The sequence below is a fragment of the Otolemur garnettii genome, unplaced genomic scaffold (genome assembly GCF_000181295.1).
Source record: "Otolemur garnettii isolate 467f Iridium unplaced genomic scaffold, OtoGar3 scaffold00104, whole genome shotgun sequence".
In the NCBI taxonomy this organism is placed as follows: domain Eukaryota; kingdom Metazoa; phylum Chordata; class Mammalia; order Primates; family Galagidae; genus Otolemur; species Otolemur garnettii.
Genome location: NW_003852499.1, coordinates 6,278,748 through 6,299,532, shown reverse-complemented (window position 1 = coordinate 6,299,532; position 20,785 = coordinate 6,278,748). Strand labels below are relative to the sequence as shown.

General features: G+C 48.2%; 1 protein-coding gene and 1 pseudogene across 1 annotated transcript in view; both read right to left on the bottom strand.

The window, feature by feature from the left end:
* Window positions 1–20,324, bottom strand: part of BID (BH3 interacting domain death agonist) — a 29,098-nt gene extending 8,774 nt beyond the window's left edge. Inside the window, exons 1-2 of the mRNA XM_012809323.2 lie at window positions 19,925–20,324; window positions 3,219–3,282 (exon numbers count right to left, since the gene is read on the bottom strand). Coding sequence (XP_012664777.2) covers window positions 3,219–3,230 — 12 coding nt within the window. The 5' untranslated portion in view covers window positions 3,231–3,282; window positions 19,925–20,324. The remainder of the gene's footprint in view (window positions 1–3,218; window positions 3,283–19,924) is intronic.
* Window positions 6,913–8,138, bottom strand: LOC100959994 (annotated as a pseudogene).
* Window positions 20,325–20,785: the final 461 nt, after the last annotated feature.

The following is a 20,785-nucleotide window of genomic DNA, read 5'->3' as shown; positions in this document are numbered from 1 at the left end:
CGCCAGCCACATACACTGAGGGTGGCGGGTTTGAACCTGGCCTGGGCCAGCTAAACAACAATGACAACTGCCACATAAAATATCTGGGTGTTGTGGCGGGCACCTGTAATCCCAGCTCCATGGGAGGCTGAGGCAAGAGAATCACTTAAGCCCAAGATTTGAGGTTGCTATGAGCTAGATGCCACAGCACTCTACCTACCGATGGCAAATCCTGAGGACATTGTGCTAAGTGAAATAAGCCAAACACACAAGGACAAACACTGTGTGAGTCCACGATATGAGGCACCTAAAGTAGCCAAGTTCAAAGTGATAGAAGATAGAGGGTAGCTGTGAGGGCTGCTGGTGTTGGATAGGAACAGAGTTTCCGTCTGGGAAGAAGGAAAGCTGTGAAGAGGACCATGGTGCTGGCTGCACAGCCCTGCACCTGCACTTTGTGAAACAGGTCAAGTGTTAAATGTTATGTGTTGTGTATTTTGCCACAATTTTTTTCTTTTTTTTGAGACAGAGTCTGACTCTGTCACCCTCGTTAGAGTGCCATGGTATTGATACAGGACAAGTGGCATCCCAGCCAGCTCGTGGAGCTGGGGGGCACGGACCTGCTGCCTCCACCTTGGCAATGTTGGGCTGGAGGGTGGGCAGGGGGTCCCCATTTCCTAGGCCTGGGAATGAAAGGGATTGCAGCCATTCATTTGCGACCCAGACATGACCCAGACATGTCCCAGACAGATGTCCCAGACACTATGTCCCACCAAGCCCTGCTAAATGTAACTACCAAGGGCCAGACATGCCCCAGACACATTGTCCCAGACATGTCTCAGACACAATGTCCTAGACACCCTAAATGTAACTACCTAGCCCTACTGAGGGCCCCATGCCACTGTTATGCCCCTAGACAAAGAGCCTACAGAGGACAGAGAGGGCGAGAGAACACTTTTCTCTCCTGACTCCAGTTTTCTCTCTCTGCCAGGAGCTCTGGCACTTCTGTATTCTTTTCTGTAAATAAATCCTGTCTTACCACTGATCTGTGGTCTGTGGATTCATTCTTCGAATCACTGAGACCAAGAACCTCCTGAAGAGTGAAATTCCAGTATCAGTGTTACAGCTCACAGCAACTTCAAACTCTTGGGCTCAGGCGATTCTCTTGTCTCAGTCACCCAAGTAGCTGGGACTACAGATGCCCACTACAACACCTGGCTATTTTTAGAGACAGGTCTTGTTCTGGCTCCAGTTGGTCTCAAACCTGTGAGCTCAGGCAATCCACCCACCTCGGCCTCCCAGAGTGCTAGGATTACAGGCGTGAGCCACCTTGCCTAGCTACTTTCCCACAATTTTTTAAAAGCTGGGGAAAAAAATTAAAGTAAGTCAGAAATATCTACAAGAGGATAAAGAGTTCTGATGGGGGTATAAGGGAAGTCCTGGAACATCAGAGAAAATTGCTGGTGTTGCACTGTGAAGCCCTAGTCTGCAGGGCCCTGGCAAGGACCTCACTTCCCTGTCTCAGCTCCCCCACCTGGTAGGTAAAAAGGCAGGCAGCCCAGGGAGTGACTCTATCCACCCCCTCCACTGAAGGGCCTAGGAGGACTGAGTGCTGCATCCATAGGACATAGGATCTTACTTGACCTGCAGCTGTTGCCACAGTGGGGAAGGAAGGAGAAGGCAGGCTCCTGGGCCACTGCACAGAATGCTCATTCGCACAGAACACTCGTTCAGACACTGATGACGGCCCTTTTCCAGTCCTGTACCTAAAGCTAACATCTGCCCTGAGTCTGCATGTCTCAGTCCCTCCAGCCACCACACTGAAAGCCACACCTGGGGCCCACACTTTTTTTTTTTTTTTGCATTTTTTGGCCGGGGCTAGGTTTGAACCCGCCACCTCCGGCATATGGGGCCGGCGTCCTACCTCTTTGAGCCACAGGTGCCGCCCCGGGGCCCACACTTTTGCAGGGATAGCCCACAAATGCATCCAGACAGCCTACCACGCACCAGATGCTGCTCTATTGGCTCAGAGACTGGGGCACTGTGGCCACTGAGTTTACAAAACACCAAACCACTGAACTCTCACACACCTCCCCGGTGACTGGTGAGGACAAAAGGTGGCTGGTGGCTGCAGGAAAGCTCCAGTACTGGATGCCCTGAAGAGGTCACAGAACTTGGCAAAAAAAGGACATTAACATCCTATATCTAGTCTAAATAGATTTTAAAAAGTGCTTCTGACTGGATATACTGTACTTTTCTCTCCCAAGATCATTCAAAGGAGGCTCGGTGCCTGTAGCTCAAGTGGCTAAGACGCCAGCCATATACACCCAAGGTGGCGGGTTCGAATCTAGCCTGGGCCCACCAAACAACAATGACGGCTGCAACCAAAAAATAGCTGGGTGTTGTGGTGGCCACCTGTGGTCCCAGCTACTTGGGAGGCAGAGGCAGGAGACTCGCTTGAGCCCAGGAGTTGGAGATTGCTGTGAGCTGAAATGCCACGGCACTCTACCCAGGGGGACAGCTTGAGGCTCTGTCTCAAAAAAAAAAGATCATTCAAAGGAAAGTACTGACAAGTGGTAACTTAGGTAGCACAATAGTTTAGGTCCAGAAAACCTCAGGGTGACTCCTTCCCCAAAACCTATAGCTTTTAGAGATCGTAAATCAAAAGCCTCCCTCCCCTTCCAGCCAGCCTCCCAGCACTGCATGCAGGAGGAGCTATGGAGGGCAGACAGGGAAAGAGAGGATCTGGAACAGGGAAGGGGTGAGCCTTGCTGGTCTGTTTTTCTGTTTGTTTGCTTTTCTGAGACAGAGTCTCACTTTGTCACCCTGGGTAGAGTACTGTGGCGTCACAGCTCACAGCAACCTCAAACTTTTGCGCATAAGCAATTCTCTTACCTCAGCCTCCCAAGTAGCTGGGACTACAGGCACCGGCCATAACACCCAGCTATTTCTGTTTGTTTGTTTTGGTTGTAGTCATCATTGTTGTTTGGCAGGCCCAGGCTGGATTTGAACCTGCCAGCTCCGGTGTATGTGGCTGGCACCTTAGCCACTGAGCTACAGGCGCCGAGCCTGTCAACATGTTCTTTTACTCTGCTCCAGTAAACTATAAATCTGAAGTTCCTCTTTGCAGAGCTGTCAGTAAAGGGCTGGGCAGGATTTGCACCAAAAGGTACACACGTGGAGGACATGAAGGCCCTCAGCTGCCCCCCAAGACAGTCCTCCCAAGGATTTCAGAGTCTAACCTCATAGTCCATGGCACAGGCAGCTCCAACTCACTTCTGGTACACAGGTGTCCGGGTCAGCAGCCTGGAAGAGGATACATACACAGAGTGGGTGGCTGCTCCCTACAAGGATACCCCGCAGGCCCCTGAGGAAAGCCGAGGAAACCGGCCTGGCTCATAGCAGCACGGCCCGCTGCCACCAACCCAGCCCTGCACACCCTGGGTTTCCTTCTTTTTCCTTGGCACAGAGCCATGTGTGGCAGCCCAGGGAGCAAGCTCTGGACATTTCAGACACTTGCCCAGGTACTTGGGTCTCCCAGGTCAGTCCCACAGCCTCAAGGCTCACCTCCCAACTCTAAGCCCAGAAAAACTTCCCAGATCAGGCAAGCAGTGGGCAGTATGGCTTACAAATTATTTAAAAACAAACACCATCACCACTACCACCACTATCCCACAGCCCATTTCTTCAGAGTGCAGCAGTGCTCAGAGTACCTCACTTGATCGTCTCTTCTGTTCCACACAGCTACACAATGGGCAGTGTGAATTCTGACTTAATGGATGAGAAAGGTTCAGAAGGTAATTTTCTGAGGACATTCAACTAGTAAGCGACAGCCAGGACTAGTAAACGACCATCCAGCAGGTCAGTTCTCTCCACTGGGCCAAGAGGCTTCAATGGGTAGACTAGAGAAATCACTCATCAATAAAGATCTCCTATAAAAGGTTATTTAAAAAGAGAGCGCACAATTGGCCCTTGAACAGCACAGGCCTGAATGGCCCTGAGATAGCAAGAACAGCCCCTCTGGCTCCTCCTCCTCAGCCTACTCAACATGACGGTGATGACACTGAAGACCTTTATGATGACGCACTTCCAGTTAATGAACATAAATACACTTCCTCTTCCTAATGATTGTCCTTGACATTGTTTTCCTTACTTTATTATAAGAAAGTATATAGTACATGTAATAGTATATAATACACATAAGATATGAAATATGTGTTAATAGACTTGTTTATGTTATCAGAAAGGCTTCCAGCCAACAGTAGGCTATTAATTATTGAGTTTTAGAAAAGTCAAAAGTTATATGTGGATTTTTGGCTTTGCAGGGATCAGCACTCCTGACCCCCACTTTGTTCAAGGGTCAACTGTAATTACATAAAAGAGTAAAGCTTCCATATGACATTATCTACCAAATTAAATAACCCTGTTGTAAACAACTGGACAAAAACCATTTGAAAATTGAGTTTAGTTTAAAAAAAAAAAAACCAACAATGAAATATATACAACCATTAAAAAGAGAGGGGCCAGGCACAGTGGCTCATGCCTATAATCCCAGTACTCTGGGAGGCCAAGATGAGCTCAGGAGTTCATGTGGGTGCAGGTGCCCCAGGGTGTGGTGTCCCCCAGGTATGGGGGGCAAGACCAGCCTGAGCAAGAGGAAGACCTTGTCTCTACTAAAAACAGAAAAATTGGCTGGGTGTCATGGCACATGCCTGCAGTCCCAGCTGCTTGAGAGGCAGGAGGATCACTTGAGCTCAGGAGTTTGAGGTTGCTGTGAGCTATGATGATATCTGTGCATTCCAGCCTGAGCAACAGAGTGAGATTCTGTCTCAAAAAAAAAAAACAAAAAGAAAAAGAAAAACAAAAACAAAAAAGAGAGAGAAAGGTCTTATTCAGAAAGATGTCTAAAACACTACATAAAAATTCTCACAGAAAGGTCTGAATAGAATGATCCTACTTCAAAAAGCATTAACCTGTGTGGGTGTGTATACACACAATATTAGGTTGAACCAAATGAAACAGTCATTTTGTAGGGCAAAACCAAACATCACCAATTTCATATGGTTCTTGGACACATAGGAAATACACACAAACAGAAGAACAGCCAGTCAACTTGTCTCCAAAAAGAAAGGAGGGGGCTCCTAGCCCTATGTGAAGAGGGGCCAGAATGAGGCCAGCACCAATGGAGGTGTGTTCCTCCACCTTACAGGGGCACCTGCCTCACTGGGTGCAACTGCATACTTGGTACAGCCACCTCCCTGGCTGAGGGGCTCATGTCAGCCTTGGAGATCATGCACAGCTTTAAGCTGCACCCTGGCCTTCCATCTGGGTAGTCTGGAAGAGCCCACTCCCTGGCTGGGTGTTTAGGAGGAAGGGGGCCAGGTGCAGCTGCCTCAGGTATATATGGCCAGAGGCGGAAGCTGTAGGACCCTGACTCCAGGGCCATCCAGAGGCCCTACATAGGGCACCAAGATAAGGGACTAAACAGAACATGCCTCGTAGGAAGCAGGCCACAGAAGCCCAGCTGCCTTCCCAGAACCACTGCCAAGGTCATAGCACAGTGCCCCACAGCCCTGGTCTCTGCCTCAGGGCACAATGCCCCCTCCCCTTCACCACCATGTTCTTCCAGAAACAGCTTCAGAAATGTATGTGAGGGGAAGGTTTACCTATCAGCCCAGCACTCAAGTGATAGCTCCCAAGAACAACTGAACTGACGTCCCTCCAGACTTACACACATCCACATCTACACACAGACCTGTGACCACCTCCTCACTCCAATAAATAGTCTTCCAAAACACTCTGGTGTCTAACCCAGTCCAAGATGTCACTGGTGCCCGAAGCTGAAAACCCTGTTCTGGTGTGTATGTAAACACCAGAATACAAGTAACCCCCTACTGTTGGACACTGAAGTAGTTAAAAATTTTTCATCATTAAAATTAGGACTATGACGAATGCTCTGGTGTGACATTTCCCCCATTAACCCCAGCATCAAATGGACTGTAAGAGATGTGAACACACGGTGGGCCATTCTGTGCTCAGGCACATGGCAGTAGCTAGAGAGGTCAAGAGTGAGAGCAGCTCCCCTGGGCTGTGCCCTCCAGGCCACACGCCCTGCACCCTGGGGACTCTTGTTCCTTGGACTCCCATACCAGGGGGACCCCACACCCTGGGCTCCTACAACCACAGGAACTCTGAGCTGCTCACTTCTGAGAGACAGTGGGAAGCCGGCCAGGCAGGCAGGCAGGGAAGGGGGCAAATAACAACCAATCTCCTGCCCCCTCTTCCTCCCCTGCCTCCACCTCACTTCAGAACAAGGCTTTCAGTCACCACCAGGGTGTTCACAGCCAGGATCTCACCAGCGGCTTTAGGCATTATTTCCCCAGTGGCGCGAGGACTCTGTGTAGCAGGAACTAGCACTGACAACAAAGACCGCAGCCACCCGCTATTCACCATGCCCAACCATGCCAGGCCTGGCTCTGTGGACTCCTCACTACTCTTACAACATCCTTGCCAAGAAGGCATATTTGCTCTAGGATTCAGAGACAGGGCTGAGGCCCCAGAGTGCCCAGAGAGGGCAGGAGACTCCTCAGCAGCTGCTAGCACCCAAGCTGTGGGCGCCAGACAAGTTGTAGCCCACCCCAGGCCCATTGTTCATGAGTGAGACCTGCAGACAACAGATCACTCATGTGTCTACTCAGACTCCGGCCCCACTCCCTTTTTTATTCTTATATTTTAGGGACAGGGTCTCGCTCTGTTGCCCAGGGTGCAGTAGCATCATTATGGCTCACAGCAACCTCAAATTCCTGGGCTCAAGTGATCCTCCTGCCTCAGCCTCCCAAGTAGTCAGGACTACAGGTGTGTGAACCACTACACCTCATTAATTCTTTATTTTTTTAGGGACAGGATCTCATTATGTTGCCCAGGCTGGTCTTGAACTCCCAGGTTCAAGGAATCTTCCCACCTCAGCCTCCCAAGGGCTGGGTGTGAGCCACGGAGCCCAATCCAGACCCCTTTCCTGAAGCCCCAGAGCCTCCCTCACACCCTATAGGCCAAATGTCCCTGAAAACTTCACAATGCACAAGAGATCTGCCCAATACCACACGGTGGCCCTGCACAGGGGCAGAGTAATGCACAGGTGCATCTGGGAGGAAAAAGTTTTTGGAGGTTTTTTTACCCTGAGTAGGATAGCTCCCTCCTTAGTCAGTGTGTGGCTATTCCAGACCTCCTGGTCCCACTCGTGGATGACAGCTCACTCAATGAATTTCTTTTTTTTTTTCTCTCTCTTTTTGCTTTTTAGTGGCTTTATTCACTTGACATTTTTTCCATGCAAATGGGTGAAACTCTGCTACTGACAGAACTATAGACGGGGTGCAAAAGTAACCTCCTATTAGAAGCTGGCAACATAAGACCCACCTGACACATGGAAATAACATAAGGTTCACAGCAAACAGATCAGTAAAGGCGTATCAGCAGGAATCACAATATTAAGTTCATGGAAAACCGCGGGAGTCAAGGCCTAAGGCAATATTCATCATGGTGATTGGAGAGCTTCTCCATGAGGACATGCAGAGAATTCCTCAATTGCAGTCCCCTAAGTTTTCTCCTGATTTCCCTCATCTCTTCCACGAACATTTCCATACCATCTCCCATCTCCACCCATTCCATCATTGACCTGCTTTTTGGGTACGGCCCACTGAAAATTAGGGCAAGTCCATGAGCCTGCCCTAGTCTACTGTTTCCTGCAGCATGGGGGGGAGGGCTTTGCTTCCTCCCAAATGGCAGTCTTCCTCTCCATTCCAGATGCACGGGGGCTCCCTTTCTTTGTTTTCCTGGGCCTATCCTCCCAGTCTCGACCTCCTGACTCTCACCACAGGGTGTGCCACAGGGACACTTAGTCGCACAGATGTGTTGATTGCTCTGCTGTCCCCAGTCTGATGCCAGCTCAGTGAGCAGGGGCAATGGGGAGCTGGTAGCCACATCCAATAACCACTGCACCAAATGCTGTGTAGCTCTGCAGCTCTGGGTCACTGTCAACTCACTGAATTTCTTAAGTGACAAACTGTCCCCTACCACATCTATCTCCTAAGCACCATGAGGACCTCGAGGTCACCCTCACACTGCCTGGGAGGCACACAGACTGAAGCTGGGAGAGGCCAGCCCATTCTTCCACCAAGAGACATGCTGGGCTTGGGGGACCACCACACCCTTGTCCTAGGGAAGCTTAATTACAACAAATGTATCATTATAAATATGATGCCCATCAGGAAAATAAACATATACTGCTCTCAGAACCCAGTCAGTCATCAATCCATCCATCCAACACCCAGGCCTGCTGAGTGCCAGGTGCCAGGGAAAGCTCCAACCTGGGTAAGTGAAGTCACTGACCTAGACTGGGACCCAGAGAAGAGGAAGTGCCCTCTGGGCATAGGGCTGAAGAATGCCCTAGCAATAACCAGAAAATCAGAGGGCAGTCACTTCACTTTTCTGTGCCTTGGTGTTATCATCAGAAAAATGAAAGGTCTAGAGAAAGTGAATTTCCTTTTTTTTCTTCTTCTTCTTAAATAAATACATGTCAAAGATCTTATTTAACTCATTGTTTAATGAGAGGGAAACAGTAAAGCATTCAAAGGAGCCAAAGAAATCAGAGATGAATTTACAAATTGATGCAAAAGTGGCCAGTATTGACAAGGCAATAATCAGCTGCATCTCACTGGGCAAAGCTCATCTCCATTTCTATGGACAGAATCATCTGTATTATTAATATCAGTTTCCTACCACCTATGGAGTTATAAAATAGCTTAAAGACAATGGAAGGTAGAGAAAACCTAACGGGGTGGGCTTTTTTTTTTTTTTTTAACCTATTTCAGAGTCATCTATAATTTTACCTAATGGTCTTTCTGCCTATGAGAATAATCTCAAAAGATATTTTTTTCTTTTTTTACTTTTTTTTTTTTCTGAGACAGAATCTCATCCTTATCCAGGCTAGAGTGCAGTAGCATCATTGCATAGCTCACAGTGACCTCAAATTCCTAAATTCAAGTGATCCTCCTGCCTCAGCCTCCCAAGTAGCTAGGACTACAGCAGGTGCCTGCACCAAGTCTCCCAGCTAAATTTTTCTGTCTTCAGTAGTGAGGGGAACTCCTAGCCTTAAGCAATCCTCCTGCCTCAGCCTTTCAAAGTACAAGTGAGAGCCACTACACCCAGCTTCAAAGATATATATTCTGTAACATACACAAAAAGGGCTGGAGCCATGAGACTGGCTGGCAACTTACACAGGTGCACCAAGAGTGTTAAGTAGCCAACTAAGCCTCCTTACATTTATTTCTTTTGCAAATTTAGAGCCATACAGTATTGAACAATTATGAAGGCCACAAAATCTACTTCTGCCTGGAATCCTAGACTGAATTTTGAAAACCATCTATTATTTGCTATCCTGAAGGCAGGAAATCAAGCCTGAGAAATTCCACAAGGTTTTACCTGCGGTACCCAGAAATGTGAGCAATTTCCTCTGTGAAACAAATGAAGACCATCCAAATGAGAGAAGCAAAGGCTGTGCTCAGAGATCACTACAGTAAGAAAGAGTGTTGGCCACGGCTCCGGTGTTTGGCAGGGACGTGGGGGCAGGCAGAGCAGGGGAGGCTGTGCAGTGAAAAACCAGGGGGGCTCTCCTGTGCCCTGGGAAGGCTTCTGGCCCAGGAGGCTAAAGGTGGCTGGCCAGAAGCAGGCCCTTCCGCTGACTGATTAGGGGGCACATCTGGCTTTCTCTGGTTGGTCCCAAGGCAGCAGAGACAAAAATTAGGCAAACTGTCAGTTACTAATCAATCCTGGCCACTTTGAGCTGCTAGTTACAGTAGTCAGTGCTTGGCCCCCTGATCCTTACTGGAGACAGTGACCTGGCCTCCTGCAGGTGGCCCCTGGTAGGCTGCCGTCTTGGGCTGCTCACTACAGATAAGAGGTGGGTTTCTGGGGCAGCCACTGCAGGCTGTGGTGCATTGTGTTGTTTTTGTACAGGGTCCAGCCGTTATCCATTTATATCTTCAGTCTTTTATCTCTTTTATTTGGGTCCCTCCAAAATCTTAAATTCCTTGGCTTGCCATGAAGGAACCTGAGAGCCAAGGATCCGCCAGTTTTCCTGGGAGGGCCCTGTCAGTTCCATGGAGTCAACCTGACTCCTTCATTAGTGGCTTGTCACAGCTGATTACGTGAGCATCATTCACAAATAAGGCAATCAGGTAAGGCTCCACTTACTCTCAATTTGTCCAATCCTCTATTTTAGGCTTTTGTTTTTTGTTTTTGTTTCTCCTCAAAAAAAATCCAACACAGAATTACCATTTGACCTAGAATTCTGCTCCTGGGTATAGCCACAGCGGTACTGAAAGTAGGGCCTTGAAACGGGTATCTGTAAACCAACGTTGACAGCAGCCTTATTCTCAATAGCCAAAAGGCTAAAATAGCCAAATGTCCGTCAAGGCAAAAATAAAATTGAGTATTTATACGCAATGGAATGGAATTCTAGCACATGCTACAATATGAATGAAGCTTGAGGACATTATGCCAAGTGAAATAGGCCAGTCACAAAAGGACAGATACCATGACGTCAGAGTAGGATGGTGGCTGCCAGGGCCTGGGGGCAGGGAGAATGGATGTGTGTGTGTGTGTGTGGGGGGGGGTGTTAGCGTTTAAAGAGCAGAGAGTTTCAGTTTAGAAAGATGAAAACGTTCTGGAGATGGAGGGTGGAGATGGCTACATGACAATGTGAATGTGCTTAATGCCACAGAACTGTACACTTAAAAATGGTTACAATGGTTAAATCTTACATCTATTTTACAACAAGAAAAATATAAATTTTTAAAAGGACATATTCTTCTTATTGAATCTATGGAAATAACCATCACCACAAAAAATAAGGAGCCTTAGTAAAAATGGGGGGAGGATATCAGCAAGAAATAGATATTTTAAAATGTTCCCTTTCCATTGAGCAGAGCCTACTAAATTGTTGTGAGTTGCATACAGCTTAAGAAAGGAGTTCTCTCATAGCTCTAGAAAGCAGAAATTAAAACATCAGCAATGTCCCAAGCAAAGCACCATAACACTATTTCCCCGAGCAGTCCACTGTCACGAAGCCACCTGCTTCCAAAAACAGAGCCCTGGAAATCCTGATCCAGAAGCCTGGTGTGGTCTGGAAAGTGCTGAAGATGTTAGCTCAAAAGCCTGGACCTGAGAGACTTGTCTTCGAATTATCATTCATTTAAAGCACCTGGCACAATCCTGTCCCACAGCTCTGTCTTCTGCTGAAGACACAGATGGAACTCCTAAACCTATCTATACATGACAGAGACTTACTGGTTCTGATGAATTTTTTTTTTCTCCAATCAATAGTATCAGGAGAGTTTAAGTTATCTTTGGGGTATGGTACAATACCTATTTCATAACAAATTTGATCATCGTTTCCTCTGAGAATGCAAATACATTATATACAGCAAGGTATACATTATATACAAGCAAGAACCTTCCCCTAAAGCCCGCAACATCTGGAATATTTATATTAATCTGGAATATTTATACTAATCACATTTACCCATACAAATTTAACCAAGGAGAAAGTCCCAGCCAGCACCTCTTCTGATTGGACAATTACTCTTTCCAGGCAGCTTTTAAAATAGCAACACTTAAATCTAATTCTTTTTATAACATTTCCCTTTTAATAAGGTGCACGACCAAAATCACAAAAAAAATTTTTAGGATGTCTGACATCTGAAACTATTATTGAGACTTCCCTGAGCGCCCCTGAAAAATCACAAATATTTGGGGAAAAAAATTTTTTTTTCTACATTTAGGGTCCAATCTTTAGAAAGCACATCAGAAATGTTGTCAGAGGTAATTTGGACATGACATTAAAGTAAGATCATGGATGCCTGAGAGACAAGACTCTCTTTTTTAAGAGAAAAAGTCTCATTCTATTGCCCTGGCTGGAGTGCAGAGGAGCAATTACAGCTCACAGCAATTTCAGACTCTTAGGCTCAAATGGTCCTCTTGCCCCACCCTCCAGAGTAGCTGGGGCTACAGACATATACAACCACACCTGCCTAATTTTTTAGAAAAATATTTTGTAGAGATAGGGTCTCACAGGCGGTGCCTGTGGCTCAAAGGAGTAGGGCGCCGGCCCCATATGCCGGAGGCGGCGGGTTCAAACTGCAAAAAAAAAAAAAAAAAAGAGAGAGAGAGATAGGGTCTCACTATCTCTATAGTGACAGGTTGCCCAAGCGGATCTCCAACTCCTGGCCTCAAGCAATCCTCCCACCTCTGCCTCACAAAATGCTAGTATTACAGGGGTGAGTGACCAGGCAGCTAGACTTGGTTATTTATCTACTTTTTTTGAGACAGAGTCTCACTTTGTCACCCCAAAGACTGCCGTGGTGTCATAGCTCACAGCAACCTGAAACTCTTGGGCTCAAGTGATTCTCTTGCCTCAGCCTCCCAAGTAGCTGAGACCACAGGCACCGGCCACAACGCCCAGTTATTTTTAGAGACAGGGTCTCACTCTGGCTCAGGCTGGTCTCCAACCTGTGAGCTCAGGCAATCCATCTGCCTCGGCCTCCCAGAGTGCTACGATTACAGGTGTGAGCCATTGTGTGAGCCAGCCTTACACTTTGAATGATTTTGAAGTATTTCTTCTTTTTCTATTATCTATAAGATTTGGCATGATCTTTTTTTTGAAATTATCTTTCATTTTTATTTACACTTGGGTTTTTTTATTTTTTGCAGTTTTTGGTCGGGGCTGGGTTTGAACCCGCCACCTCCGGCATATGGGGCTGACACCCTACTCCTTTGAGCCACAGATGTCGCCCGACACTTGGTTATTTATTAATCAAACTAACAGACCTGGCTCTTTCATAACTGATGAACCTTGTTCTTTGCTCCCCCCCTTAAGTAATCAAGAACGTAATAAAGTCAAAAGTCATAAAGTATCAAAAATTGTTCTGCTATACAGAACCTCTGCTATCCCAGTGGACTGCACAGGAAGTAAAGAAGGATCTTTTATTTTTGATGGCCAAGGCATGAAGGAGCAAACCCAAGACCTTGAAGGTAAGCAAACCTTGCTAAACCACAATACACTTCAGGGCTTCTTGTCAGACTCTGGTATTATAAACCATTACAAAAAAATTCAATGTCCCAAGTTTTGTCCTTTATTATTTTTTGTTTTGTTTTGTTCTCATAGCCTAGAACATATTGGTAAAGCACTTCAGGATAGAATATGGTCCAGGAAATCCCAAGGTACCTGAGTCCCTTTTCAGAGGATCCACAAAGTAAAAATTCTTTTCTAATGACACTAATCTTATTCTCTTCTCCCTAGAGGCTAGACGATACGGACACTGCAACAGATTGAGAATCCAGAGATCTTGTATTTAGTCAGGCATTTAAGAAATTTGTTTAAAAAAATGACATAATGAAACCTTCCTAAAATAAAGGTTTTTTAACAAAATACTTATTTAACAAGCAATTTCATACATCCTGAATGAAATGACAAAATTTTTTTTAATTTTTATTTTAATTCTAACACAAAAATATCAGTAAGATAAAACCCATTTCATCAAAAGCTTTTTGGTTCCCAATAATTTTTATGTATAAAAGGATCTGCAGGGTGGCACCTGGTGGCTCAAGGAGTAGGGCACTGGCCCCATATGCTGGGGGAGGCGGGTTCAATCCTGGCCCCAGCCAAAACTGCAAAAAAAAAGGATCTGCAGACCAAAAAGCTTGAGCTTGGAGGAAAAAAGAAAAAGATTATGTTCAGAGACCTTGGGGTTGGTATTTGAGAGCTGCCTGTCAGAAACAAAAGCACTTTTACAGACACTCATGAACACTTAGGTTACACAACTTTTTATAGCCACACCTGTCCTCTGCACATTAACACTAGCCAAAGACACAGCCTCTTTTTATTTTTATGTATGTATTTATTTATTTATTTTGAGAGAGTCTCACTTTGTCAACCTTAGTAGAATGCCGTGACATCACAGCTCACAGCAACCTCTAACTCTTGGGCTTAAGTGATTCTCTTGCCTCAGTCTCCTGAGCTGCAGCGGTTTGGAATAGAAAAAAACTTACCATTATACCTCATAACCAATGTTTCAGTATTCTATCTCACTTAGGAATTAGGTAGGAGTATAAGTATTACACATGAATTAACTCAAGTTAGTATCAGTCCCAGATTTTAAGTTATCTAAGCTTTATCCTAGAATACTATTAAAATAATCAAAATAATGATTCCATTTAGTTGCACACGAATTTATATTTTTCATAATTTTAAACATTACACAAGAGTAATATTTGCTGATTTGACAGGTAAACTTGTAGAAGTTTAGGGAGGAAAAACCTAAGAAGAATAAAATGTACTCCTGAATTATATTTAGTACTGTAGATTAAAGACATACCCTTTTTAAGACCCAAATTACTAATTCAGTTTTATTTGCCAAAGATTTGCCTTAATTATGTTAACTTGGACTCTTAAAACATTTCTGAATTTGTTTCTGAAAGAATTTTTAAGTTTAAAGTCTGGTGCGTTTACTAATAATTTGCTAGAAGTACAATTTCCTTAATTTTCTGGAAATGTTAGAAATATTTTTATATAAGCCAATCACAGAGTTATTCTGATTTAACACACTTTAGAGCCTCACCTAATGACTAGGAATACTTTTTTACCTTCACACAATGAGGCAAAGGCCTTTCTGAATTACAGTCTCAGAGGGCTCCGACACCAGTTCTACACCTTCAGCTCCAGGACAGAAGCACGAAAACTCACTGGTCCAGATGTCAGAGAGTTTTCCTTCATGGCAGGCAAAAAATTCTAACTTGAATTGAGAAAGAAACTATGGACCCATAGAAACAAGTTCAACAATCCAGACTCTCTGTCATCTCTGTCAACAGAGAATAGATCTCTGTCATCCATCTATAAAGATGATTGAATGCTAAGGACCATAAACCGATCCTCAGGCACCAACAGGAATAACTTATCCACCATGTACGAATCAGAAACCAAAAACACAGTCTTAGACAGAGGAAAAAATACAGAAACAAAGTGAACAAAGTCAAAAATTCCACTGCTGCTTGGAATTCACCTTTGGGAGCCAAGAAAAGACCACACCAATCCACTGGTCAATTCTACTCCTAGGTAAACACTGGAGAGAAATGACAAGGTATGTGCGTCTACAGAAAAGTATATGAATGTTCCTGGCAGCAGGAACATTGGAGTCTGGATTGTTGAACTTGTTTCAACCGTAATGGCAGGAAGAGTAGAAAGAACCCAAGTGTTTATCAACTAATGAACCAATAAACAAAATCTGGTATATCCATATCAATGGAATATTACTTGGCCATAACAAGGAATAAAAGATTGATACACGATACAACACAGATGACCCCTGAAAACATCATGCTAAGTAATAGAAGCTGGTGGCAAAAGCACGGCATACGATTCCATTTACATGAAAGGTCCAGAGCAGGCAAACCGACAGACAGAAAGCAGATTAGGGCTGCCTAGGGCTGGGGAAAGAGGGATGGGAGGGTGGCTGGTGATATAGATGAAACTTCTTTGGGGGGTGTTGCAATGTTCTATAACTATTAATAGACTGGTGATGGCTGCATAAGCCGGTGAATGTACTAGAAACAAACCACTGAACTTACAGTACATGAAACACACCTTCAACAGTCTTTTTTAAAAATGGCAGTGTAAGGGAAGGTGGCATAAAGAGGTGGGGGCTCCTCCACCGGGTAACTCAGGCCACCCCTCAGAGGTCTGCAGCTTGACTCTATCCTCAGAAGTCCCAGATGCTTCAGCCCCCCGCTAAAGTCTCCTGCCTCCCTCCCCTGCCCAGGTGCTGGGCTTCTGGGTGGGAGACAGGTACCCCAGGAACCACTCCAAAATGCCCAGGGGAGACTGTGGCCCACTCCTCACCTCTAAACTTGTCACAAAACTTTGTTATGTAGAAGAAAAGCCTGTCACAAAGCAAAGGCAGGGCTCTGGAACCAGAGGTGGTGGGGCACTGACCCAGTGGGAGGGTAAGGACAGCCAGCACACCTGGACAGAAGGGCCTACACTACATAGGCCATAGGCCTGTCTCCTGAGTCCTGGCAGGAGCTCCTTCTTTCATCCATCAAAGGGACTGTTAACCTGCATGGGGACTGGGTGGGCCACTGGCATGTGAGGATGGAGCATCCCTTGCATGAGTACCCGACAGAGCTGCTGGAGCCAGCAAGGACCCTACGCCTAGCTCCCTGGTCAGGGTTCTGGGGGTAAGATGTCTCTAAGGTTCCTAGGAGATATTCAGGGAAAAAACAAGGCTTCAGAGAGACAGCCAGAACCAGGCATCTCACAGCCAGGATTACACTGTCCAGATCCCAGAGGATGTCAGACTTAAGGCTAACAGGAATGAGACAGCCATCAGGTCTCCCTTTGAGGCCAGTGGCTTCACCTAGTCCTCCAGAAGCCTCAGAGCAACAAGCACCCTTCCCAGGACAAAACAAGGAGACGCCTGCTGGGAGGCTCTTGGGGAAGCTCCAGTCAAGGTGAGTTCGTCTTCTCCGGGCACAGGGGGGGTATGGAGCAGGCTGTGGTCCCTCCACACCATGGGGGAAGTCCCATACGCACGACCTCCAGCACCCAAGCTTGGGGTTCCCTAGCAGGAGCCTCTTCTAGTCTCCGATGAGATGCCTGCATGCTGGCAGAGTCACCCCCAGATCTTTGATGCCAGGTCTGATGTCACAGATGGCAGCTCTGTGTTGACACGCTTGCTGGTGCAAAGCCAGGCCAGGAGTGTTATCTATGTGTGTGCCTATGTGTCACCACCGTCAGCTGGCCACCTTTTGAATGAGGCACACAAATCCAGGCTGGGACCAGAGTTCCTAGGTGACAGGTCACACTCCTGGACTTACTCCCAAGAAGGACGCATGTCAGCTGCCTCCTGGAGGCCGTGGTGCAATGGGTGCCCCCTCCACCCCCTCTGCTGCCCCTGCCTCCTTCCTGGCACTGGGCTCTGCTCCTGTCCTACTCTCCCACTGATCAACCGTGGGACCTGGCCATGGCTTGGCCACTTAAAGTGGGTCTTCCCCTTCTCTTTGGCTTTGAGGGGTGAGAGAGATGGAGATCCCCACAAGAGCTCCTGGGACATAGCCCCACCTAGGACCCAGGGCTTTGATCATCTGAACACTCGCCAAGACATGACATATATGTGAGAAACACCCACCACCATTAGGTTTCACATCTGTAGAACTGCACAGAATAAACCTGAGAATTAAAATGAGAAGTGCAGTTATGCAAGTTAAAACAAGTCCGGATTCACAGACTCCCTGTAATAGCAACACAGTGACATTCTTGCTGGCCTCGGGTGAAAGCCTGTGGCCGAGGGCGAGGGTTAGAGTTAGATACAACATGGTGCCCTTCTCCCTGCCCCACACAAGCCCAGCCTGCCCGGGCCACAACGCGACCTCAGCCTTCCCTTTCCTTTCTCTGAAGAAAGGGGACTATTAAGCAAGTGAGGAGGAAACCGCCCACAGCCACTGGCACGCAAGGGGACTCACCTATAGGCGGGGTTCCGGGAAAGACACTCTACAGAAAGCTCCCTGCTGGATCTTCACCCCAGACCAGAAGAGGACCCCTCCCCACGTGGAGGCAGCCCCACTTCTGTGCAGCCACTCCTGGGCCACAGCCACCACCAGGGCCACCCACGCCTTCCACCAAGGCAGCACGGTCTTTCCAGTTCCTGAAAGCAACCAGCTCTCTTTTAGGTCTGGCCTATGGTTCCCCTGTAAAACCCTACCCTCTTCTGCCTCGCCAAGCTGATAAAGATGAAAAAATATCCATGTGGGGAGAGGGTAATTTAAAATAAACCACTTCCCTTGTTTTCTTAGTTGGCAAGTTCTTTCACAGAAAGAGACCCTGGAAACAAACACCCCAAAAGCCGACCAAGAACTCAACTTGCAAGGCACAGCACCTCCAGAAACAGCCGCTTTGTGTTTATTCAGATGATCACATTTGCCTTGTACCTGAAATTTCTGCATTTGGATCAAGGTGAGCAAAAAGAGAAGGGGAGGAGAGGGAGGGAAGAAAGACTGTGTAAGGGGTGGAGGTGGTGGGAGCCTTCCAGGGTGCTTCTCGGGACGAAATCTCACAGCCCCAAAGCTCCCTCCTCTCCCTGCACCACACCAGCGGCTTTGGAACCTGGGCTTTTTGTCCTTGCCCCCCAAGGCCTGGCAAGGGAGAGGGTCCACAGAACAACCCTCTCTGCTCCTCACTCCCTTGAGCAGGTATGGCAAGGAAATGGTGCAGTGAAAGGCCTGGGAGTCTAGGCTGTGTGACAGTCATGGTTGAGAGTCTGGACACTTGACTCCCTTGGATGTAAGCATGGCATGTTACTTAACCTCGCCTTGCCTTGGTTTCCTCATGTGAAGAATGTGGCACAACCTAGTCTCTGATTAGGCTACGACGTCCAAATGAGCTAATCAACACATACAAAGTCCTCTGTGGGTGCATGTAGCACACAGGAAACTCAGTCTGTGAAGGCTGCCATCACTGTGCTCTTCAGCTGGGACTGGCTGTCTTCCTCAGACCTGTCAAGGGCTTTGGGCAAGGAAACTTCTAGCCGCTGGGGGTGTCCAGCCAGGTGTGGCAGCTGAGGACCTGTTACTGAGACCCTGTGCATGGGAGGTCCAGCAGGACAGACAGGACCAGCCACTTCAAGCCTGCACTGCCTTCCAGGGCCCACAGAAAGCACTTCCAGGGCCATAGCTCTACAGCAAAGCTTCTCACAGGCTGCTGTCCAGGTTTCCTGGGTACCACCAAGATGCATCCAGTCCCGGGTCAGGATGAAAATCTGGCCCTAAAAACTGGCAGCTGCAGCCCCTGCCCAGTTCCCAGCCCCTCTACCTCACACTAGAGAGAATATCACTCAGTGCCTGTATGCTTGGCCAAGACTCTTGCCTGGAAGGCTCTATCATCAAACATCCATCTGCCTTCAGATGCCTCATCCTCTTCCTTCTGAGTCCAGGGGACTGGGCATTGTTGGAGCCCCCGGGCAGGCTGTTCTCATGTGCAAATGAGTGGAGCCTTCAGCTCCTTCAATCAGGCTGCTGGGTCAGTTAAGGTTGTGAGGAACCCTGACCAAAACTCTTTTCCATGAGGCACCCCACAGCACTCCTTGCACCACCCAGCGTGCACGCCCTGTTTTCTCTATCCAGCTAACTCCTACTCATCCTTCAGAACCCATCTGATAGCCTAGCCTTCTCTGCCTGTCCCCTCTAATCTCCTTGGCTGCACTACCAGCAATGCACCTCATGTTTCCACAGCTCTATGAAGCAAAGCCTGCACTCCATCATGTCAGTCACCAGTCTCACATTTCATGAGCCCTGTGCCCAGCCTGTGAGATGCCCACCTTCAAGCTCCAGCCATAAAGTACTAACTGCCGGGGCAGGAACAGCAAAAGATGTGAGCATACACACTCTAGGCTGCAGATGAAGGTATGGCCAGTATCTTCCTCCCAAAAATGCCTTACTAGAGTTCTACCACCTAAACTCCTAAAGCCACAGGATTCCTGCTTCCACTCTCCAAACGCCCCCAACCCCACCCCCCAGAGAATCTAGTCTCAGTGCTGGCTGACTCCAGGGGACTGCCCCAAGATGGCCCACCCAGTTTGGGAGCCTGCCAATTGTCTGGTGGGTGGAGATGGAATGTGGAAAAACCATATTCTTCTGCAGCTTCCCTGGCTCCCTTCCACAGACAAAGCCAGCCAGGTGAGGCTTCAGGGGCAGAGAAGACCGCAGGAAGGGCGGGCAAGCTCAGTTCTGGGAGCAGACAGCTGCTTAGGAAGGTGGAAGCACTCTGGGTGGGTCTATCTGCACCTCACGGTCCCCCCCAGCCTGCCAGAGGAAGTTAAATCCACTCCAGAAGGCCCAGGCTTACCTGCCACTATACAGAGGCCTTCACTGGTTCCTCCAGCCTCCCACTCTCTGCCACCATCAGCCCAATCATAACTCCAGCACCAGCGGCAGATTAAATGAACTCTCAGAAGCCCAGCCACCTGATTTCAGGGCTCTCCAGGGCCTGCTTGAATCATTCAGTCATTCAACAAACTTTTCTACCAACCGCCAGTATCTGCTCATAATTTCACTGTTCCAAGGCACTAGAGAGGCTGCCCAGGAGGGGCCACTTCCACCACAGTTGGCTAGTAGGAGCTCTAAACGTCAAGGCAGAAGCTTCACACCGAGTTGCTGGCAAGTCTGCGTCTGAGTGGGATTCCAGTCTGCTGCGAAAAAGTTGTGATCTGAACCCGTCCCTTCCGTCGGTTTCTCACGTCGTGGGTTGGCCCGCGGCGGCTATCAGGGGGTCTGTAGCCTCGCCGCCCACCCTGCGCTCCGCACGCCCCTGCACCCTGCCCCGCGGCCGCGCGCCAGCCGGGGCCCCAGTGAAGAGCAGACCACAAGCCTTCCCCCCTTCCCCAGGAGGCAGCTCCCGCCACCGGGGCACGCGGAGCCGCGCACGGGCTGCCGCCTCCTCTGCCGGCCACCGCGGCGTCCGGGTCTCGCGAGGAGGACCCCGGCGGGGCGAGGCGCGGCCGCACGACGGCACCCAGGCCGCCAGGCACCTCGCAGCTGCGCCTTCCTTCCGGCTCCCCCGGAGGCGGGTAGGCGGGCAGGCGGGCAGGGGTGCCATCGGGGCCCAGGGCAGACCCCGGGAGGAGCGAGTGCGGAGGCTGGGGAGGGAAGCACGGGGAGAAAGGCTACTCACCAGCTCCAGCCGAGCGCCGAACAAGCAGCTGCGGGC